The sequence below is a fragment of the Protomyctophum parallelum genome (genome assembly GCF_964188405.1).
Source record: "Protomyctophum parallelum genome assembly, chromosome: 4".
In the NCBI taxonomy this organism is placed as follows: Eukaryota; Metazoa; Chordata; class Actinopteri; order Myctophiformes; family Myctophidae; genus Protomyctophum; species Protomyctophum parallelum.
In genome coordinates, this window is record NC_139700.1 from 43,587,075 (window position 1) to 43,608,413 (window position 21,339).

The window sequence follows — 21,339 nt, forward strand, 5'->3', positions numbered from 1 at the left end:
TTAGATCAGGTTGTTGCGTTCAAACTGAGACAGATCTCCTGAAATCAGATTTGAAACCACCTCTGAACGTGGCTCAAGTTCACTTAAAAAAATTTTGGATTCCATGTGACTTGTTTGTGTTTAGATTCTGATTCAGGCTGGATCTTCTTAGAACAATATCCCAGAGGATAATTTACAGCAAATAACTCATTGAACAGTAATGTACTAGTCGAGCAGGGAAATAGAGGAATAAGAGGAATCCATGGTATATCTTAGTAATCTAAGAATATCCTATTTCATTAAGTAAAAACATGGTATTCAACTGCATAAAAAGTAAATACTTTCTAATCAATACATTTCAAACACCACAGGGTATTCAACATTGTGACAACAAATAATGTTTGGGCGGTGACCTTTTTGGGAATGTGATGCATTGCGTAAGCTTATAGATAAAATATATATTTAGATTTTGTCCCAAATAGTGGCCAGTGGTCCAACATTAGCTGTACACAGAGACAGACGGACAGGGTCGAAACCATAATCTACGCCTCCCATGCTGACGAGCCAGGATAATGATTAAATAACAATATTACTCAATACAAGTCGCTATAGATGTACACGTTTATTATAGTGCAAACAAAATGGACAAATCACTCCAAATCCTTCCTTTTTCACTTATTTAATGCCCTATCTAATCATCAATTTATCACTAAAAAGTGTCAGTAACCCATGCATCATATTTAGTCTGTTACAAAATACAGAAAACTGTAATATAAAAGCATTAACACATTTCTACTAAGTATAGAATTAAACAATACATTTAAATGCACTAAACTGGTCAAATATAAAAATCTAAAAGTATAAATAGAAATTTGGTCCATTGAATTGATTATTTACATTAGATTATTATTATTCCAGGCCCTTGTTCATTTCCCACTTCAATAGCACACTGCTGCTACCATCACAATGGTATTTACACGAAGAAAACGAGTCGTTCAGTACAGTGCATGACAGCTACAAAATATAAGCTAACAAAATACGTCCTTTGATGTAAAAAAGTTTTGTTTTTCCCTTTTTCCCCCCGTTTTAGCTTTAGGCCAATAAATACAAAGTAATTTAAGGAAAGGTGTTAGACAAACATCTCAGGGTGGCAGTGAAATAATTAAACCATTGACCATATTTTCATGGCAGCCATTTTGTTCTCATATCAGTTGACATAATGATGATGCAAGAACAATATGGCCGCTGTGTGAAAATGGTCAGTAGGATTGTTAGTCTGCAATTTGTATCAAAGCCGTTAAGAGTTACAGGATGAAAATATAAAAAGGCACACATTACAGATCGAAGGGGTGTCATCATGTTCAGCATAAAATAATATTCTTCAATTATGCGAGGCCAGGCTAAAACATAAAAAAAACTTCTTGACCATTGTCTAAATGTAGCCAGCAAGAAACTCTTACATGCTATGTTTAATATCTGGCATCTTACCAACCCTTGACAGCCCATTCATCCAAAAATACAATGTGTGATTAGGTGATGTGCATGGTGATGTAAAACAAACGGTGCCAACACAAACATTAAACACCATTAACAATAAAGAGACAATATGACGTAATGAGGCACATTATGGCGTAAATTTCCCCTTCATTGTCAATGGCGTTTACAAAACAAACATTGAACTAAAGACAAACATTAAACCTGTGTATAGTAGGGGCTATAGCGCCCCTCAAAAAATAACACTTGTATGACGTGAGGGGCGGTCTTATCATCATACATCGTCATACATCATCACATTCTGGCCAATCACTTTTGCCGTCCTCACTTTTCTGTCCTCACTCCAGGACAGAAAAGTGACAGCCAATAAAATCATCACTATATGGGGTACACACACACACACACAAAGCACGGCATTAAAAACGTTAAACTCATCAACATTGCAGCTGTACGGAAAGCTTGGATTATCGTCTTTGTTTGTTTCATAAAAATCCACCGTAGACAATCGTACCGTTAGGGTTAGAGATAGGGATAGTAATTTTGGAACAATGAACCTTCTGACTAATGACACGGCACCGTTTTGAGCTACTTTCTGTCTTTAAATTCCGTACAGCTGTGGAAAAAGTGTAGAAATCACTCAACGGTCCTGCGTATACCCACGAAATTGCACATGATGCCGGAGGCAGCAGGACGTTCACGTTACGTTATTAAAAGTGATTCCAAACTCGAACATTTAGAAGAATTATCACGTGACACCTGCACACAATTTGTTGATGATGCCAGCAGCCAGATATTAAACATATCATCCTTCTAAGATTTTCTTGCGGCTAGTCTAAATGCCTGACTTTGCCTGAGCTCGAAGCGAGGTCCCCCAGCCCAGGAGTCTATCCAAATTGACTCCCTAACGTTCTATCTCTATACACCACATGTCTTTGACGAAAATAGCCGACCTACAAGCTACACAACGTGTAGATCGTCTATTTTCGCCAAATGTTCACCCTCAGAATAGGGACTCTGGGGTTTATGTGGATAATGTCTGCAACATGCGACATTGGCCAACTCAAGCTAGTATAGCTAGTGGAATTATTGTCGTATTATGACCCTAGCCCGTGTGAAAAAAGGAATACAAATCCATTGGTGGCAGCCTATAGGCGAGGAAGGACAAAAGGCAAAGCGCAGCTTATTTTTCTTATAAAATAGTTCATATTGGAAGAGTTGAGAGTCTTTGTTTGTTTGTTTTGTTACACCAGGGATTCAAGGCTCTCCGCGGCACTAGCAGTGCCCACAACAATTGTACCGTTGTTGTCAGATGATTGGCGAGTTCTTTCATCTTCCTGGGTCCCCACAAGACTCAGCATGGCCTTGTACAGGAACTGAAGATGATCCTGAGTGAGGAGAGAGATCGGACAATATGGAAGTTCAAGAGGGCGCAAGCACAACTCTGACCTACTCTAGTGGTCATACCGGGTGCACACAGTGTAGAAAGGATCTTTTACAGCCAGGGGGGGCTCTATGCACAGCAGCCATATCGGAAAGACCTCTTCTCAGGTGTTACCAATGATGCTAATGAAGGTTCTGCCCCCATGGTGGTTCTCAAACTTTTTAATTTCAAGGACTCTCATAACTATGTGTATAAATGGACCCGTAAGGGTTCTAAACAGTGGTTTAGAACTGTAGTTCTCAAAAATAGCAGATATACAAGCTCATAATATAATACAGTAGCTTGTACATCTGCTATTTTTGAACATATTTGAAAAATCTTGAAGGGCAGTAGGGCATTAACTTAAAAAAAGAAAAATAAATCAGAACATGGAGATACTGTAAGAGAGTTTCTGCCCGACAGAGACGATAATATGATAACTTTGTGAGATATTAAACAAGCCCTCTTACAATGTCAGTGAAGGTTCCTGGCCTCATGAGGTTGGTCATCCTAGCTACTTGAAACACGTCCGCAGAATGTTCTGCCTCCAGGTGGTGAGCAAGAGAGGACAGAGCACAGAATGTTCCTGCTACAACTCCCCCAACGCTGAAAAGAAAGAAAAAACATTAAATTGTGGTTTTCTCTGTATACTGCCCTCTCTCCCTTAGCAGCTCACATTGAGCACTAAGACATGCGAGTGTTGTGAATCTTTGCTAAACTTGAATTGAACTGGATTCCTCTTGGAACAGGTGAGTAGACAGTTGTGTGACTACGGTAGGTTTGACATAATACAGAGAATACTCTTGAGTCTAAAATACGTTAGTTTTAAAATTGTTTATAATAATAATAATCTTTATTGTCCCGAAGGATATTCATCTTCAGAGGTCTGTTCAACACCAACAACAAAACAACACAAAACATAACACCAAGACAATACAAAAGCATGAGGTCCCCACTGTGTACAGAACCATCCTATCAGCGGGGCAGTTTGTTTAATGCCGCGATGGCTGAGGGGACAAAGCTCCTACTGAAACAAACCTTTTTCCATGGTAAGGTTCTGTTACTTTGTCCTGATGGCATGAGGTTGAAAAAGCGATACAGGGGATGATCAGTGTACGTGATATTGGAGAGTGCTAGCCGTGTGATGGCCTTAGGAAGTTTTATAGTTCTAGAATTGTTTTTGGTGGGCTTTCGACCGTCGGATAGCAGGGGGCTTGTTGTTGAAAACGCCTAAAAAACTATAGGCTATTTTTAGCACCTTACTGTCGGTGATCGTCTCTCAGGTGCATTCAGCTACTTTTTCCGCACCAACCGACTGATCTCCCGACATCATTCGACTGCCAGTCTGTAGTAATCTGTCTAGTATGTTTGGTGGAGAGCTACCTTAAAGGTATATTCAGTGATTTCACTTAATTCAAATATCTATATTTATTTTTTTGTTTTGTTGTGATAATCCTCCCTACTATAGAGTGTACTGACCATATAAGGAGTTCCTCCCTGTCCCCAGTTAACCCCTGGTTCATATAATCAGGATAGAGAGGGGCCTTCCACCAATCATGATCGAGCGGGGGCGGGCCGTGGTGTGCGTGCTGTTGGCCTGTCGCGTGTGCACATCTTGTTACCGGGGCGGACCGGGAGGTTTCCAAATCACTGAATGCTCCTTTAACCTATAATGGATAGATTTGAGGCCGAGACAACGGAAGGTCTTACTCATCGTGGACGACCACAGGACAGTCCCTGTTGGCGTTCTCCTCTCTGACCATGGTGAGCAGCTCAAAGGTGTTGCTGATGGGGCTGTCTGGGTTCGGCCAGCGGGGGGAGCGATAGTGTCGGACCTCCAGGACATAGTCGTCCTGTCAACGAACAAAACATATGAGAATGAGACACATGTGTGAACAAAAACACTTTAGGGCAGTACGTGTTTCTCGGCCTTCAAAACAAAAGAAATGTGACACAAGAAAAGTGAACCATCACTTTCAGCCATGGGTAAAGAAGCTGGTATAGTGACTCTCTTTACTCTTTGACTTCTTCGAGTGGTTGCTCTGTGGTTTGGAGAATATGGAGGTGTATCCGGGTCGGAGAAATGTAAAACTATAGAGGGTATGCGCGTGACATCATCATCAAACCAGGAAGTTATGCGGGAACGCCTACTGAGTGTCAAAAAACTACTTTCTGGCCTTGACACCACATACATCCAAACAGAAAAGTCCTATCTGATTGCATTAAATTACTTTAAACAACATTAAATTAACTTTGTCACTCACTTTGCCACTCGATTTGCCACTCGATCTGCCATTCACTTTATGCATGCGCATACCCTCTATACGTGGCCTAATGTATTCTGTGTATCTACCATAATGGAGAGAATTCAACGTCACCTGTGCAGCTTCCAGGACATATTCCTGGACCACCAGCATCTCCTCATTGGCCAGACACACGTGCGTCTCACTCCTCTGGGTGACGGTGAACGTCTCGCAGCTGATTGGCTGCTCTCTGCGAGGCCAGAAGACACACGGCTCCTCTTCATCCGTCTGACGACAACATGAGGAAGATGAGGAGGCCAGCCACATGATGAGATGGAACAGTGAGAGCAGAATACCACCATGTCGCTTTGCTTGTCAAAAAGAACAGATTCACAGGCTAACATCGTGTCGCATCGAAACACGTATACTGTAGCTTGTAGATCTGTTCGTTTTGGCAAGCGATTGTGCGATGGACAATTTACCATTTTTTGCATTAATCCAGATTTACAGTAAGCAAGGTAAACACGAGGTAATACATCAAATGCATTGCATACTGTCATACTGACCAGCTATCAGCAGTAAACAGTATAAAAAAAGTATAATTAAGTAAATAACATTACATTCTCTACCACTTGCAATATGAACCCTGACCCCCCCCCCCCCCCCCCTCTTACATTGTCTAAAGGACTCAGAGATTGCCTTTTAATGCATTATTGATTTTCAAAGTGGTGTGTATATATAATATTGTGAATTTGTCTACTATGACTATGACTATGACTTCTTAGCTTACGCATGTTTCATGATAAATGCTTTTATGTGATGTATTCCTATGCTTTTGTTCTTGCTTAACCCATTCTGACCTGAGATCAGATTCATACGAGGTTTCCGCCGGACACACACTGGTCTGATGAACCCATTCTGACCTGAGATCAGATTCTAAAAATGTCAGTCGCTCTTCGATTTTTCAAAAATAGCAGACCTACAAGCTCGTATCGCGCCACTCGGTGGCGCGATATGAGCTTGTAGATCTGCTATTTTTAAATAGCTAAAGCATAACATGATGCTGACACCAAAATGGGTGCCCGTTCAGAATGGGTTAAATGTAAGTCGCTCTGGATTAAGAGCGTCTGCTAAATGCTAAATGCCTAAATTGTATGACTGGACTTTTGGGTTCTTGTTGGCTATGTTATTTGCATCAACACGGACAGAGGAAGGTGTCGCCCCCTACGGACAATATAAAATGTGCCACCTCTGTTGTTGACAGCATAGTATAACGCTGACGAAAGCTAAACGCCGAAATGCGTATATTGTGCTGCAGCATACTGTGCGAATTATAAAATAATAAAAAAGTGCCTTAAACCAAATGACATGTCCGCGAGTGCTGGTATTCTCTACTGAGAGAATTTCTTGTAAAGTTAACTTTCCTCGAAGAGTCGAATGTTCAGAGAAACTAAGACATTGGAGTCGTGCAGGCGTCCTTGCTTTGAAGTCAATAAGTGAACCTGGCATCTGTCTTGAATAAGCCTGCAAGGTCGTCAAGGATTGACTCATATCCTCGACTAGCAGTGCTTCTCAACACAATGACACCATCAAAAACATCAATAACAAAATGGGAAAAGTTGAGTCATATGGCTGCTGCAAAAACTCTGCTGTTTATCTGTAACATCTGCGATTTACGTATTTAAACAAGCTTTTTTCTCTCTCTTTAGGAATTATGTTTTTGTCCACTTCCTCAGGTCCTTCTGCTGTTTATTCCTACCAACAACAACACTACATAAAGCAGTGGACACAATTAATGCCATAGACTGGCTAGTGGCTATAAACAAATGCTAGATTGGCAAAACCTAATTGGCTGTTTTCTGTACGAGCTATAATCAATACATGTTCTTCCATTCCCGTGCTAGGGTTGGACCTTACACCTCTGCCCACATTCTTTTTACTGAGTGGGGGCCCAGATGTTCTTGTCAATCTGACCATTTGACAGGAACAAATAGTCGGCCCACAAAAATCATAGAACTAACTGGAAACTGTGAGGTAAATACAACATGCAGAAGGCTACTAACCACGCCTTGTGTTTTTTCCATGTCAGGTGTCGTAGGGCACCCAGGTACCAGAGTGCCAGGCAGGGACACAATGACCTGGGCATTGTGGTCCCAGATCATTCTCCAGAAGTCCTTTATCGTGCCAGGGAGTGGACACTGGGTAACGATGAACTCGTGGCTCTGCCGGTAGCCCTGCATCAGCAATTAAAGTGTTGTCGTTAATTAATCAACATGTTTTACTTGAAGGAGAGAGACATGTGTGTGGGAGGCTTTTTGTCTTACGCACATTTTGCTACTGTAGCAGATACTTTACTAAATCCTGCTGTTGGTGACCAACATAAAACCCACAAACATACATTTGAATGACGTTTGAACGAGTAGGACGTTAATTTATTAAAAAAAAACAATTGAACGATGTTCGAATGACATTGTTCAAACATAGTCCAAACTCCAAACCCCAACTACAACCAACCAACTCACACCACCTCCCGAACACAAGGTTGCACAGACTTTGCGAGCTGCAGGCACACAGTAACATTTCGTAGAAATTGTGTTTCTAGTTACTCATTATTGATTGAAGTATGAATGCTCTTACTGTGATGTATGATGCATTAATGTAGTCTGATCCTTCCCCTGCCGCCGTAGACAGGCTTACCCGCGACCTCTCAACTGCAAACACACAGAATTATTCTAAAGACATTTTCTCACACTCTCATTATAATAATTGTATCCACATCAACCATACAGTAGTTGAGTACAGCAGTTGTTCCCAAACTGTGGTCGGCACAGTGATTTTGTGGGGGTCCCCAGATGTTTAGCTTAATGAAAACACCATTACTGAGTAAAAGGTAATCAACAAAACATAAAAAATTTAAAATATGACCTAAAAAAAAGAGGCAGAAATTGTGAAAATAGCTCATCTACATGCTCACAACGCCTCACATTGAGCTTGTAGATCAACTACCGGTATTTCCACAATATGTATCTGTGGAACTGAGTCAAACAAAATATAATGCCTCAACTCCTAGTGCTTGTCACGGTGGGGGGTTCCCAGTTCAAATATGATTATTTTGAGAGGTCAAGGCCTGAAAAGGTTGAGAATCCCTGGAGTACAGCTCCTTCCAGGAGGAAACTGCTCTCTCTTGTTAAACGGATAAACGTTAATCCTGATTGCCTGAGTCGTCCTGTTTACACGTCGCTGTGCGTTTGTATGGCACTGAATTATGAACAACTAGGGCAATAATTGGGATGGGATGTGGGAATCACGTTTTTCCCGATCCGATATTTATATTTTATAGAAAACCTTTATGCCATATCACAATAGTACAATGTCCCAAATCACATACAATTTCCAGTCTAATATCATGATATGGATATAATATTGATAATAGGGATGTCCCGATCACCTTTTTTGGCTCCCGATCCGATTCCGAAAATGACGTGATCGGCCCCCGATTTCCGATCACGCGATCCGATCGGGGACAACCCTAGCAATAATTTACGAAAAATATGGAAATAAGAGGTTTCTTCAGGTTCAATGGATGGCCTCCACAGTTGCTGCAGTACTGTGCTGCCTCAAGGTCACACCAAACACCAAAGCTATAGGAATTAGGAAGCATAATATGAATAAACGAGTTTGGAACTCACCAGGTATCAAAGAGGCATTTCTGTTCTTGTTTCGGTTGCACTCTTTCAGAGCGGCAGAATAGTCACACTGTTTGGCATTGGATTGGGATATCAACTGAAACAAAGAATCCAACCCTAATTGATTAATTCATTTAGGCCTGACGTCAAAATTTATAAAATGTCTTCTAAATCGCCACATTTTCACGATTTTTCAAAAATAGCAGACCTACAAGCTCGTAGCGCACCACTCAGTGGCGCGCTATGAGCTTGTAGATCTGCTATTTTTCAATAGGTAAATTATAACATAATGTTTGAAACACCAAAAGGGGTTCCCGCCCAAAATTGATTAATTCATTCATTCCGGATATATTCTCCTCCAAAATTAAATCTCTTATAGGTCTGGTGACATGAAAAAACGTTTTGTAAAAAAAGAAAATCACTTTTTTCTCTTTATTTCTTTCTTTCAATTATGGCAATTCTGCAAAAAAATTATTGCGATTATCTCAAATAATTGTGATTAGGTCGATTATGTAATGTTGTGTTCCAAATACCGTGAACTGCTTCTCTAAGCGCGTCCTCCCTGACGGCCCAGGGGTCAGGAGGTCATTGACGTACTCGTGAAGGAGACCAGAGGCCACCTCTGTCTCCGTCTCTGTCCCCAAGATGGCCTCCACTAAGGCATCATGTATGAAAATGTACTGTTCCTGGATAAGACACAATTTATCGATAGTCAAAGAGGCTTTATTTATACTCGTCACTAACTCATGAAGCTACAAGCAGTGAAATGTTGCCGGTGTGGCTGTTCCACAAGACTGTGCTTAATTAACAACAACAACATAATATAGATAATGCTACACTGTAATGACATTTAGCCTGAAGAAACGTTAGAAGAAATAACATGAATGAGGAAAAATAAAAGGTAACGCTATTATGTACCTCTGTTTGAACCAGGTAGTTCCTCTGTGTGCGGATGTGTTTGAGGAAGCCCAGGATGTTGACGTTGCCCTCGTCTCGGATCTGTTTCAACATGCTGTCCAGCACCATGTACGTGCCCGTCCTACCCACACCAGCGCTGTAACACATCACACCACATCAACACGTTGTCCTGTCCACAGCAGCATGGCACGTGCACACATAGACCTCAAAGGGGGCTTGAGCCCCTGCCCCTTTTACCCGTCTGTAAAACACATCTGCCCTTTCCAGACCATGAATGCAGCATTTGCTACGGTGAAAGAAATGCAAATGCCGCTCCTTTCCATGCCATACCGCAAGGCAGCATTCAGAATAATTGCTTTTTTTCCCAAAGTCTCCTGAACTTGAACGCAGCATTTTGCTTTTAACTAATTTGTTTCGAAATCTATGTCGTAGACCGCATCTCCAGGAGATAAAGAGTGCTGGGTTGCGCCCCGAAAATAGGTGATCTACAAGCATAGGCGGCGGGTGTGTAAGGCTAGGGAAGGCTTAGCCTTCCCAAACATTATGATGGGTATTTTCTTTTAATATATATAATATATGTGTGGCATTGTGCGCAGCATTATATAGAAGGCTATTGTGTGTGTGTGTGTGTGTGTGTGTGTGTGTGTGTGTGTGTGTGTGTGTGTGTGTGTGTGTGTGTGTGTGTGTGTGTGTGTGTGTGTGTGTGTGTGTGTGTGTGTGTGTGTGTGTGTGTGTGTGTGTGTTGTCGCTGCTCCCTGGTGATCGCTGATCGGGTATAGGTAGGCTATACAGCAACTGGCCTAATCAGCATATGATTGGCTACTATTGGTATAAGTCTGTAAACCTCGTCCTTCCAGTCGCTTTGTAGCAAACAGTAGCGCGCGCTAGTTTGTTTTGGGAAACAGCAAAACGCAAAATGTATTTTTCAAGGCAAAGATAAAGTAATTCAGAAGAAGAAGCTGTGACTCCTGTGAGTCGGCTGTCAGAACTCAGCACCACCAGTGCCCGCACGGTTCACAGTTCACACCACTGCAGCAACACTGACATGTTCAGCGGAGTGGCTGCTGTCTCTGTGCCGTCTGTGGAGACCCCCCCCCCCAACGCAATTCTATAGCTTACCCAAAGGTAAAACGCACCCGCCGCCTATGTCTACAAACTCTCAACACGTGCTTTAGCTTCTCTGAAACTAAAGCGCTGTCCGTGGTGTTGAACAGATCCGCGATGTTCAGAGGTCTTTTCTGATTATCCGGTGAGCGCGATGGGCGTTTTCTAGAGCAAAGTATGGACCTCATTTTGAGCGCAGTACTTTCATCCGACGGAGCATTGGTCCGAACGACAACCTACCTCATCCCTCACCCTAACCCTAACCTCCCCCGGGGCAGACACCTAAACCTAACCGCAACCCTCTCCCGACCCCCAGCGCACCTCGGAGCATTGCTCCTTCGGAGCAATGCTCCGTCGGATCATAGTATGCCTCCTCATCTCATTTTGTCGCAGCTAAAATTTATAAAAACATAAATAAATGGAATGATGGTCCTCCCAACCTGCAGTGGACCACCAGCGGCCCCATGTGTTCGGTCCGGGCCTTGGAGGACTTGCGGATGAAGGTGAGCACGGGGAGCGCGTGCTCCGGCACGCCCATGTCGGGCCACTGGGTGTAGTGGTACTGGGCCACTGTTCGCTCCGAACTGCGGCCCTTCTGGGACACCTGCAGGCAGGTGTGAGATAAATAGGCAACCAGGTCTATGGGTGTAACTATGATTGTTTCCGATCGGATCAGGTGATCGGAAATCGGGGGCCGATCACGTCGTTTTCAAATGATCGGAATCGGATCGGGAGCCAAAAAACGTGATCGGGACATCCCTTGTACCAGTATTATATCCATATCATGATATTAGACTGGAAATTGTCTGTGATTTGGGATATTGTACTATTGTGATATGGCATAAACGTGTTCTATAAAATATAAATATCGGATCGGGATACAGATACTCAAAATCAAATACGCAAAAAAAAACATGATCGGGACATCACTAGGTGTAACGATATTATATATCACGATACATGTACGATACTGGTTCATTATGGTGATCCAATATGATCCAATGATTTAAAATTGATACAATAACTATTTAGCAAAGATATTACATATGTGTGAAACATGCAGTGGATAGTGCATGTTTTAAGAGAAAACGTATGAATATGGATATGTAAATAAGTAAGCAGTGATTCTCTGGCAAACGCATAGACAAATCTGAACACATTATGGACAAACAAGTATATACCTTGACACAGAGAATACACACATTAATCGATAGACCAGGTGTAGCGATGTTGAATGGAATTGGGCTTCAATTGAAGAAATTATAGGCCCACATGATCGCTGTAAACGTATATCTACAAGCTCAGAACGCGTCGCTGTGGTATGATGAACAATTAAGTAGGGTATTAATTTCCGAAAACACGGAAAAGGTTAGAATGTGGAGATGGGAGGTTTCTGCCCGACAGCAACGATATATCCTCCTGCATACGACTATGTGTGGTCCAGTGTCATTGTGGCCTTCTTCTCTCTGACCTTCTTGACGGAGGTGTTCCTCACAGTGAAGGTCCTCCGGGTGTAGTGGGCCAACACCTCGGTGCTCTTCACCGTCACCAGGAAGCAGCCATACTCCTCCTGGCTCTCCAGAGGCCAGTACTGGTCACACTTCCTCTGGGGGGGGGGGGGGGGGGGGGGAGACCACATTTAACCCATTCTGACCTGAGATCAGATTCTAAAAATGTCTATTACATCCTGACAGTTTCATTATTAACCCATTCTGACCTGAGATCAGATTCTAAAAGTGTCTTCGATTTTTCAAAAATAGCAGATCTACAAGCTCATATCGCGCCACCGAGTGGCGCGATACGAGCTTGTAGATCTGCTATTTTTCAATAGCTAAAGCATAACATGATGCCAACACCAAAATGGGTGCCCGGTGAGAATGGGTTAACCCATTTAGGCCTGACGTCGAAATAAATAAAAAAAGTCTTCTGAAAGAATATATGTTCAATTTTCAAAGATTTGTGCAGCATTTTCACGATTTTAAATACGGGAATAGCAGATCTACAAGCTCGTAGCGCGGCACTCGGTGCGCTATGAGCTTTTTTTAAATACTGAAAATGTGCCGCAAATGTTTTATATACGTATATTCTTTCAGAGCGAACATTTTTTACTCAAATCTTTGCTTCTGGGGAGATCCCTGGAACAACACATTTGTAGATGAATACATAAAATTTTTGTGGTCCTTCGTCCTTGACATGAAATAGTTTGAGCACCACGGACAGAAATATAGATTTTTCAGAATGTTTTTCCTCCTCAGGTTTAAATGGGTTAAAATGAGATAATTTGTTCCTTCAATAGTCATCGGACTATATAATAGTCCCTTTCAGAACCATGCATTCTGTAACGGTGTCTCACTCTGCCTTTCTCCACCAGGTTGGTGATCATGACGATGACGCCAACATTCTGCTCCCAGACCATCCTCCAGAAGTCCTCAGTGCTGGACTTCAGAGGACCCTGAGCTGCGATGTACCACTTGGGCTTGTTGAAGCCCTGACAAGACAGTGAGACAACACAACAACAGAGTTTAATAGGAGTGCTTTCCTCCCAGGTAGATCAAGTGTGCAGCATGTTGGATTCTAACACTTGGAATAATGGTACCGGCGGGCAATTCATAATAACAAACGGTTCCTTACGTCCACATAGTTTGCGTTAATGTAATCCCCAGCCTTTCCATCTTTGTCACTCAGGGGTGACAGTCTGACTCGACTGTGGTCATCTGAGGGTGGAAAAAGCACAATATATAACACATATTATATACTGTATACTGTATGAGTGAAAAAAAATGTTTTTTTGTTTAAAAAGTTAAAGCTCTGTAATATTCTGACAGTAATCATTGCTATATATAATAACAGTACACAAAGTGTGTGTGAGTGTGCTGCAGGGCCTCATTCACACCTAAAAGACACCTGTCTTGTGTCTTGTCCGTGTTTAATGACCGCTCCAATGCATTTCCAATGGAAGTCACACGGTTTGAAGAAGACAGTCTTGTTTGATGGGGGGAGGGGGGAAGAACACAGGCTCCATCAAACAAGACTGTCTTGTCAAACCATGTGACTTCCATTGGAAATGCATTGGAGCGGCCATTAAACACGGACAAGACACAAGACAGGTGTCTTTTAGGTGTGAATGAGGCCCAGGTGCGCAAGCTTCTAGTACTGTATACTTACAAGCTAGGATGTTGATGTATCTGTTCTTGCTCTTGTTCTCTGGGTGGTTGGAGCTGTCGGTGGTCATACCCATCTCCACACAGCACGACTGCACTTCCTGTAAACACAGACGGAACATTGAGAAATGTAGACTCTGGTGTGTGGGTGTGGACAGCGCCGGTACTGGTTGATGAGTAGTACTGCAATAAGCTCATGAGCTCAACATTTATCTCTGGCTAACCCCGTTACTTTTGTCTATGACGATAAATGTTTGTTACCTTTTTCCGTCAACGAAAACTAAATGAAAACTAAGTGACAATGACAATTGTCAAATCAAAGACCAGGGTTCAAATCTGAGATTGCAGCTTTAACAATGACCAGTTATTTAACAATGACCACTGACCGATGTGAGTAGATGATCAGTTGGTGAGACACACAAACAGACACAACTATATACTTCATTCAACATTCATTAACCACATGAACCCACATCTAAAATAGATGATCTACAAACTCACAACGAGTCGCAGCGCGTTGTGAGCTTGTAGCTTGTCTATTTTCAAGGAAGAGATTCGGTGTAGAGCAGGGGTCTTCAACCTCAGTTGTTAGGGGGGGGGGGGGGGGGGGGGGATGGCGACGACGACAAACAAATCTGTGAGTGAAAGGATATTTTTTCTTACATTAACCACTTGAACCCTAGAATATTCTGAGGAGAACGTTGTGAGCTTGTAGATCGGCTATTTTCGACAAAGAGGTTTGGTTATAGAGGGGGAAAACAGCAGACAGTACGGAGTCAAGTTTACTACAGTATAGATGTGGTTAAATACGCATCAACATGAAGCCAACATAATGATGATAGTGCTGTCAAAAAGGTCTATGGAATCTATGGAAAAGTTTAATCTTTAACACAATTGTATAGGCCTATGTAGTGGGGGAGGTCCCCGCTTCATCTCCTTCTATCAGCTAGCAGTTCCCAAACATTTTTGGCCGTGCGTGCGTGCGTGCGTGTGTCACACTGCACTGAGAGACAAGCAGCTGCTCTATACATCTCCTTACTCTGTGTTTTACAGGACTTTGCTGTTTGTGTTAAATAACACCATGAAACCGCCATTACCCTTTTCATGTCACGCATCCCCTAGAGGTCGTTTAGCGCACCACAAGGGGTGCACGCACCACAGTTTGGAAACCCCTGGCTGGGCTGAAAAACATGACACCTGGTCTAGAGCAGGGAAAGGGGAGGGGGGGGGGGGTGTGGTACAGAGCCCTGGGGAACTCCATGAAGTATATAGAGATAAAGCATGGTTAAAGTTATCAGACAATAGACAGGTTGTTGTCTTACCTCATAACTCTCTTTCAATATCTAACGGTGGCAGTGAGAATGCAGAAAGCACAGCCATGATGATGATGTTCCAATCACACACAGCCAACACAAAGAAAAGTGCAAAGAATAAATAAATTATGAATTACAAGGCAGACATAAAGCTCATCAACAATTCAATCAACGACGACCGTTCTTGCCAATCAATCAATCAATCAATCAATCAATCAATCAATCAATCAATCAAGCAGGGTAAACATCTTGATCTAGTTTTGAATTTCAGTCGGGTTTCTTGGCAATTGCCATTTGTTTGTATCTCTCTCAATGGAATCAGTGAGGCGCAAATGTTACATACAAAAACATCATCCATTATGAAAAGACAATATGCATTTCCAATACAACAGATAAGGATTAGATTTTAGATAGATCTTTCCCCTTCAACGGCAGCTTTGAAGTGAAATGTGTGTCAAATTGTCCTTCACTGAAAGAGCCCGTGAGAACAATCACCACATATATCATGCAACTAAAACAACTTCATCATTGCAGACTATGAGATGCACAGAGAGCTCAAAGCATTAAAAGCCCAACATAATAAAATAAATCACACTTGTGTGTAGTGAGGGGCGCTCTTATCATCATACATCACATTCCGTGCTCAGCCAATCAAATCATCATTTAGCGCCCCTAAAAATATAATGTTTTTGAGGGCCCTGCTCTTTTTTTTTTTTTTTTACAAATAATAACACAACTGTTAAGAGTTGTGTACAGACCCTGGTTCGCAGCGTTATGTTTTGCATTAAAATTCCCATAGGCGAATCTTAGATTGCATCAATCAAGAGGAACCAGTCACATGTAGTAAATATCTATGTAGGACCTCAAACTCCTGTGTGAAGCCGTTGGTCTGGTGAAGCTCTGCAACGTGTCTGACAAACTCCTTCACAGGAATGGCCACATGGTCGTCTGATAAGAGGACAGAGAGAGAGAGAGAGAGAGAGAGAGCACAGAACATGTGATCATCTGAGGGCTTTGAGGGCTTCTCAAAGTGGGTGCCGTACGTACGTGGCACCCTAGGGTGCCTTGACACAAGTCCAGGGGTGCTTCAGAATACTTTGATAATATTTGGAATTCAATGTCACTTGCACTTTACTTACGTTGTTTTCAGTCTACAGTCTCGTCACCAAATATAGCAGATCTATTCTACAAGCTCACAGCGCGTCACCTTGAGAGACACGTTGTGAGCTTGTAGATAGGCTATATTTAGTGAATGTTCCCCCCAGAATAGGGACGCAGGGGTTCAAGTGGTTAAAGTACTATATACTGTTACTGTATAACAATTATCAATTTAAATCTGTCCTAATGGAAAATGGATAATTCCTAAAGTTTTCCTCACTAGTCCGTAACCCGTTCGAATATATGCACACCAAATGATGTACAGTGTCGATAATGTGATATAATAGATCATATTATTGATGTATGTATTTTGAGGTGTAATCAGTCTGGTCTCAGAGGCACTTGCCCGTCGGGCAAGTAGTACAAGTACAGGAAAGGTGCAATTCTGGGGAAATTGCATTCGGAAATATAGGCCCCTCCCACTGATTTTGCTAGCCAATTACAATGTCAAGTCACCCCTGTGATCATGTGTAAGTAAGTTGAGGGGATTGAGGGGATTTATCCCACAAAAACTACACTCCCTCTGCCAACCTGGGGAGAGCAATGGACTGACCTCATGCTTCCTACAATGCATGCAAGTCGAATCTGCTTCTTTTCACCTGACAGGGGGGAGTTTCCCCGGCCGGACGTAGCGCGTGGAAGGAACACGTTATACCAACCAGTTTGTTTCCCCTCAATCAGGCACCCCGGCTGGCCAGGGGAAGGCAGTATAGACACCAGGATTATGGAATCACGCACAATGCATGGCACAAGTCAAATAACTGCTTATAGACAATTATATAAACACAATGGACACAAGGAATTGACATGCAGGCCCTCACTTATGCTGATTATAGGAAAATTACAATCTGGGATGCATAGGAGAATAAGGAAGCAGCCTGACTCCGCGGACATCTCCATTGCAGGTGCGCACCGCTCTATACCAAACTAATTTGGCATTACGGCTTACGGGTACTTTTAAACTCCACTATGCGCCTTCACAAATGTGTGTGATCAAAATAGCCATTTAGGGGAAAGCGTGACAATTATGCCCATGACCGCACCTCTAGGCGCAAATACTGGTGTTGGCATAATGGACAGCGGGTGGCGCTGGACCAAAATACCATTTAGGGACAGAGCAAGCTCCTATACTCGTAATTTCCGGGCATCGGCTGACTTGCGGGCAGCGGCTGACTTGCGGGCAGCGGCTGACTTGCGGGCAGCGGCTGACTTGCGGGCAGCGGCTGACTAGCGGGCAGCGTTGCGGGTAACGGCAGGGACGAGAATAAAGCCCGTAGTTCCTTATTGCACTGGTTCCCAAACACTTGGTTGTGAGTTAAAACAATGAGTTGTTTATCTATGTGTGACCAAATACCCTAAATTACCCTAAATCAGAGTGAATAGTTACCAGCTGTGAACATGGCTGCCGGGGGAGAAGATATGACTCTGGGTGAAGTGCTGTCCTCAATGTAAAAGTGGGCAGTCTGGAAACAGTTCCTGTACAGAAAATTAAAGTAATTAATTATGCTACATGTTCAGGATATTGAGAATCAAAAGGCCAATCACTCTAATGTTGTTGTTTTAATAATGATAACTTCAGTGATGCTTGTGAAATGGGGGCTGCATGGTAACGCACACCCTCTCGTGTAATATTGCTTAATATTGCTTAAACTCCAGTTTGAGATACAGTCACACTCATCTAAAATAGCAAAACTATAGCAGATATACAACAACAGAACGTGTCACTTTGCAACACATGTCACTTTTAGATCAACAATGTACGATATGACTGCTTGAATCAGACTTTTTATTTTATGTCAATTCCTTGTTCCTTGTAGAGATTGAATATATCACTACTATTTGAGATGATCCATGGCCAAATCATTAATCTTAAATGATTTCACTTCAACATAAGACATGAACTTGTAGTGTACATCCGGCCGATAGATTACAACCAGATCTGCAAACAACACCCCTCCTCCCCCTCACACCCCAACTGACCCCAAAATGCACAGCTGTGAGGTGGTCAAATGAGCACCGTGACACGGTCCGTCAGGGGGGGGGGTGGACTCACAACATCCACAGGATTAGTGAAGACACTCTGCCTCCTGCCACCGTTCATCTTACAAGACACTTAAGACACTGACATGATTTCCTCATAAGCGTGTGTGCATCAAGCGCACGTCTCTCCCAAAAAAAAACCCAACACCCCCAAGATGACCCCCTCAGCACAGGGTTAATTAATTCAAACCCCCCCAACCAAAGTTATATTGTTCTCTAAGACGTGTCGTAATCCTTCGGCGTCAAAGATTATTAGAATTGTATTCTTCTGATGCCGCACACACACAAAGACCATGGCGCACTTTCTTCTTGGCCACCATCAGACTTAATTATACCCGTATACTCCAAATGTACTTAAAGTGCAAAAAGTAAAAGTAAAATGTCCTATTTCAGTGTTCTTTGACAGAATAAGACTCGCTCACCGTATAGAAACTAGAAGTAAAACTCCTTAGACTTGACGAAGGTCTTAGGACCGAAACGTTTGCTTTTTAATTGCACTTTGAGCACAGAGCACTTTATGAGCATGATTAAATAAAGGATTTTTTTTTCTTGTCTCAGTCTAAGGAGTTTTACTTAGTTTCTATACGGTGAGCGAGTCTCCCTTATGTTTTTGAGACCACCGCTACCGTAGTCAAGTTAGAAAGAAACAGTTTTCTCTGTGCTTCACTATTTGAGTGTTCAAAATGTATACAAATCTTTTGAAAATAGTGTACGTATACAGGGATAAAATGGTTAATGCATGTTTTGTAATAATAAACATCGACAAAGTAACCTTGTAAGGTCCTCCACTGCTGACCTGCTCGATATGCCTACAATGGTTTATAAAAAACATCCCGATGGTTTGGAATAAACTCCCATTATTACACCTAAGCCATGCAGGCAGCCTCCGTAGATAGCTCAAGACCTATTTCTTCACACTAGCTTTTAGTTGATTTTTAATTTAAAAGCTTAGGGTTTTTTTTAAACACATTTGAGACTGCTCTTTACTGTAGCTGCTGTGTTGTGGTTTTTTAGCGCATAGTGAATTTCACATGCCTTTTACTTGGTAATTGGTATTGTTGAGAAAAAGTTGAACCTTGAACCTTGAAATACAACAGCCCTGAAGCATTATTATGGGTCATCATTTGTATTGTGGGTCATGTCTCCACCTGGTGTACAGTGTGAGAGATGCATGTACAGTCTGTTTATATTCCATGATGTGACAGTATGTGTTATAAATTATAACTATTTGGAATATAGTTATTCATATTTCACATTTCATTTCATAATGTTTATAAAAGCTGTTTATTTCATATTATTATTATTTACAGTTTAAAAAGAACCAGTTGGGAGTTAAAAGGATTTAATTGATTTAGAATAGCTGTTTTCTGTTGCTATATTCAATTCAATCCTTTTAACTCCCAACTGGTTCTTTTTAAACTGTAAATAATAATAATATGAAATAAACAGCTTTTATAAACATTATGAAATGAAATGTGAAATATGAATAACTATATTCCAAATAGTTATAACAGTATGTGATGATTTCACAGTTTGATTACTTTTTCAATCATAGTGAAAAGATTATTTATAATCTATCTATCTATCTATCTATCTATCTATCTATCTATCTATCTAGTTAGTTAGTTGCTGCGAGATTCCTGGATCGCTGCCCTCCACAAATTCCTATCCAACATCAGGTTCTTGAGCTCTGCAGTGTTGTCAGCCAAGCTGTCGTGCCGCAGCACGTCTACATAGGTGGTACGCTTCTTTCCCCTCCTGGCTTTGCCCTGGGTTGGCTCCCATTACATAGTCAGACAGCACAAAAGGCAATTCCTGAAAGGACCATTTCCAAAAGAAAGTTCCAACAACAGACGCCTGTGTCATAGGCATAATACATCAGCAAAGTGATTAATAGTTTGCCACAGAATGTGTGTAAATGCACATGCACACACACGCACGTGCAAAATCACCTTAAACAGAACATAATATCTTTGCAGACCCGTCTCCTACTTGTACAAAAATAAAACTACTGTTCACCTGCCCATCACTGAACCTCTAATAAGACTCTAAGCTCTGAACAAACCATGAATAATAAAACACACTGAAATACACATTGTGGAACTGCAGATATAGATATAGCCTACTGCAGATATACTACACATACGTATACAAGCTCCCAGCATGTCACTTCATGCCATGTTGTGAGCTTGTACATCTGTGTTTGAAACATTTTTTAAATCATTTAGATTTTCTTTTCCTCTGGGGGGTCCCAGGCTACAAAACATTTTCCGATTGGGCCGTCTGCGGCCAAATACATATATCAATGTGTGGGTCCTTGGCACGAACAAGTGTGAGAACTATAGGCCTACTGATTTAGAAGGCATTTATAGAATGGGCCTCGGGTCTTATAATGGGTTATGAGCAGTGAGCACACCTCCAGTAGATGAGAATGCCGACCAACACGATGAGGCCCAGGAACGTGAAGGTAGAGACCACCGCCAGGGGCACCACGGCCTTCTTCTCTCTCTCCCAGACCATGCCAACCCTGGACTCATGGCTGCTGTTACTGGCCTCTGGATATAATAGTAGGAAGAAAGGCTAAATTAGAAGAAGTTATCGTGATGTGGATTGTCATCGTAGCACAAACATATCTCACGTTGATAGACCCACAACGCACATGAGTCACGACCCTTTCAATTCACCCACCTTACTTTGACAGACACCAACAACAGAGAAAATGTCAAAAGCACTCGAGGGCAGCAGTGCACAGAGAAACTCAAAAGATTTTGAGCTTGAGCAGAATCAGCAAAGAACTAAAGGTAAAGCAAGAAGCATACTTTC

General features: G+C 42.1%; 1 protein-coding gene across 5 annotated transcripts in view; it reads right to left on the reverse strand.

The window, feature by feature from the left end:
• Nucleotides 1–2,056: 2,056 nt before the first annotated feature.
• The window catches only part of ptprz1a (protein tyrosine phosphatase receptor type Z1a), a 94,873-nt gene continuing 75,590 nt past the window's right edge, over nucleotides 2,057–21,339 (reverse strand). For 4 of the 5 annotated variants that reach the window (XM_083763926.1, XM_083763927.1, XM_083763925.1 and 1 more), the window contains 18 exons: nucleotides 20,933–21,071; nucleotides 17,864–17,952; nucleotides 16,181–16,266; nucleotides 15,328–15,348; nucleotides 14,010–14,106; nucleotides 13,476–13,558; nucleotides 13,198–13,332; nucleotides 12,316–12,450; nucleotides 11,285–11,448; nucleotides 9,741–9,876; nucleotides 9,356–9,508; nucleotides 8,826–8,919; nucleotides 7,774–7,847; nucleotides 7,200–7,370; nucleotides 5,272–5,424; nucleotides 4,604–4,746; nucleotides 3,364–3,499; nucleotides 2,057–2,858 (listed from right to left, as the gene is read on the reverse strand). In XM_083763926.1, the coding sequence (XP_083620052.1) occupies nucleotides 2,715–2,858; nucleotides 3,364–3,499; nucleotides 4,604–4,746; nucleotides 5,272–5,424; nucleotides 7,200–7,370; nucleotides 7,774–7,847; nucleotides 8,826–8,919; nucleotides 9,356–9,508; nucleotides 9,741–9,876; nucleotides 11,285–11,448; nucleotides 12,316–12,450; nucleotides 13,198–13,332; nucleotides 13,476–13,558; nucleotides 14,010–14,106; nucleotides 15,328–15,348; nucleotides 16,181–16,266; nucleotides 17,864–17,952; nucleotides 20,933–21,071 (2,153 nt within the window). In that variant the 3' untranslated portion in view covers nucleotides 2,057–2,714. The remainder of the gene's footprint in view (nucleotides 2,859–3,363; nucleotides 3,500–4,603; nucleotides 4,747–5,271; nucleotides 5,425–7,199; nucleotides 7,371–7,773; nucleotides 7,848–8,825; nucleotides 8,920–9,355; nucleotides 9,509–9,740; nucleotides 9,877–11,284; nucleotides 11,449–12,315; nucleotides 12,451–13,197; nucleotides 13,333–13,475; nucleotides 13,559–14,009; nucleotides 14,107–15,327; nucleotides 15,349–16,180; nucleotides 16,267–17,863; nucleotides 17,953–20,932; nucleotides 21,072–21,339) is intronic. The other variant, XM_083763924.1, reaches the window with a different exon arrangement.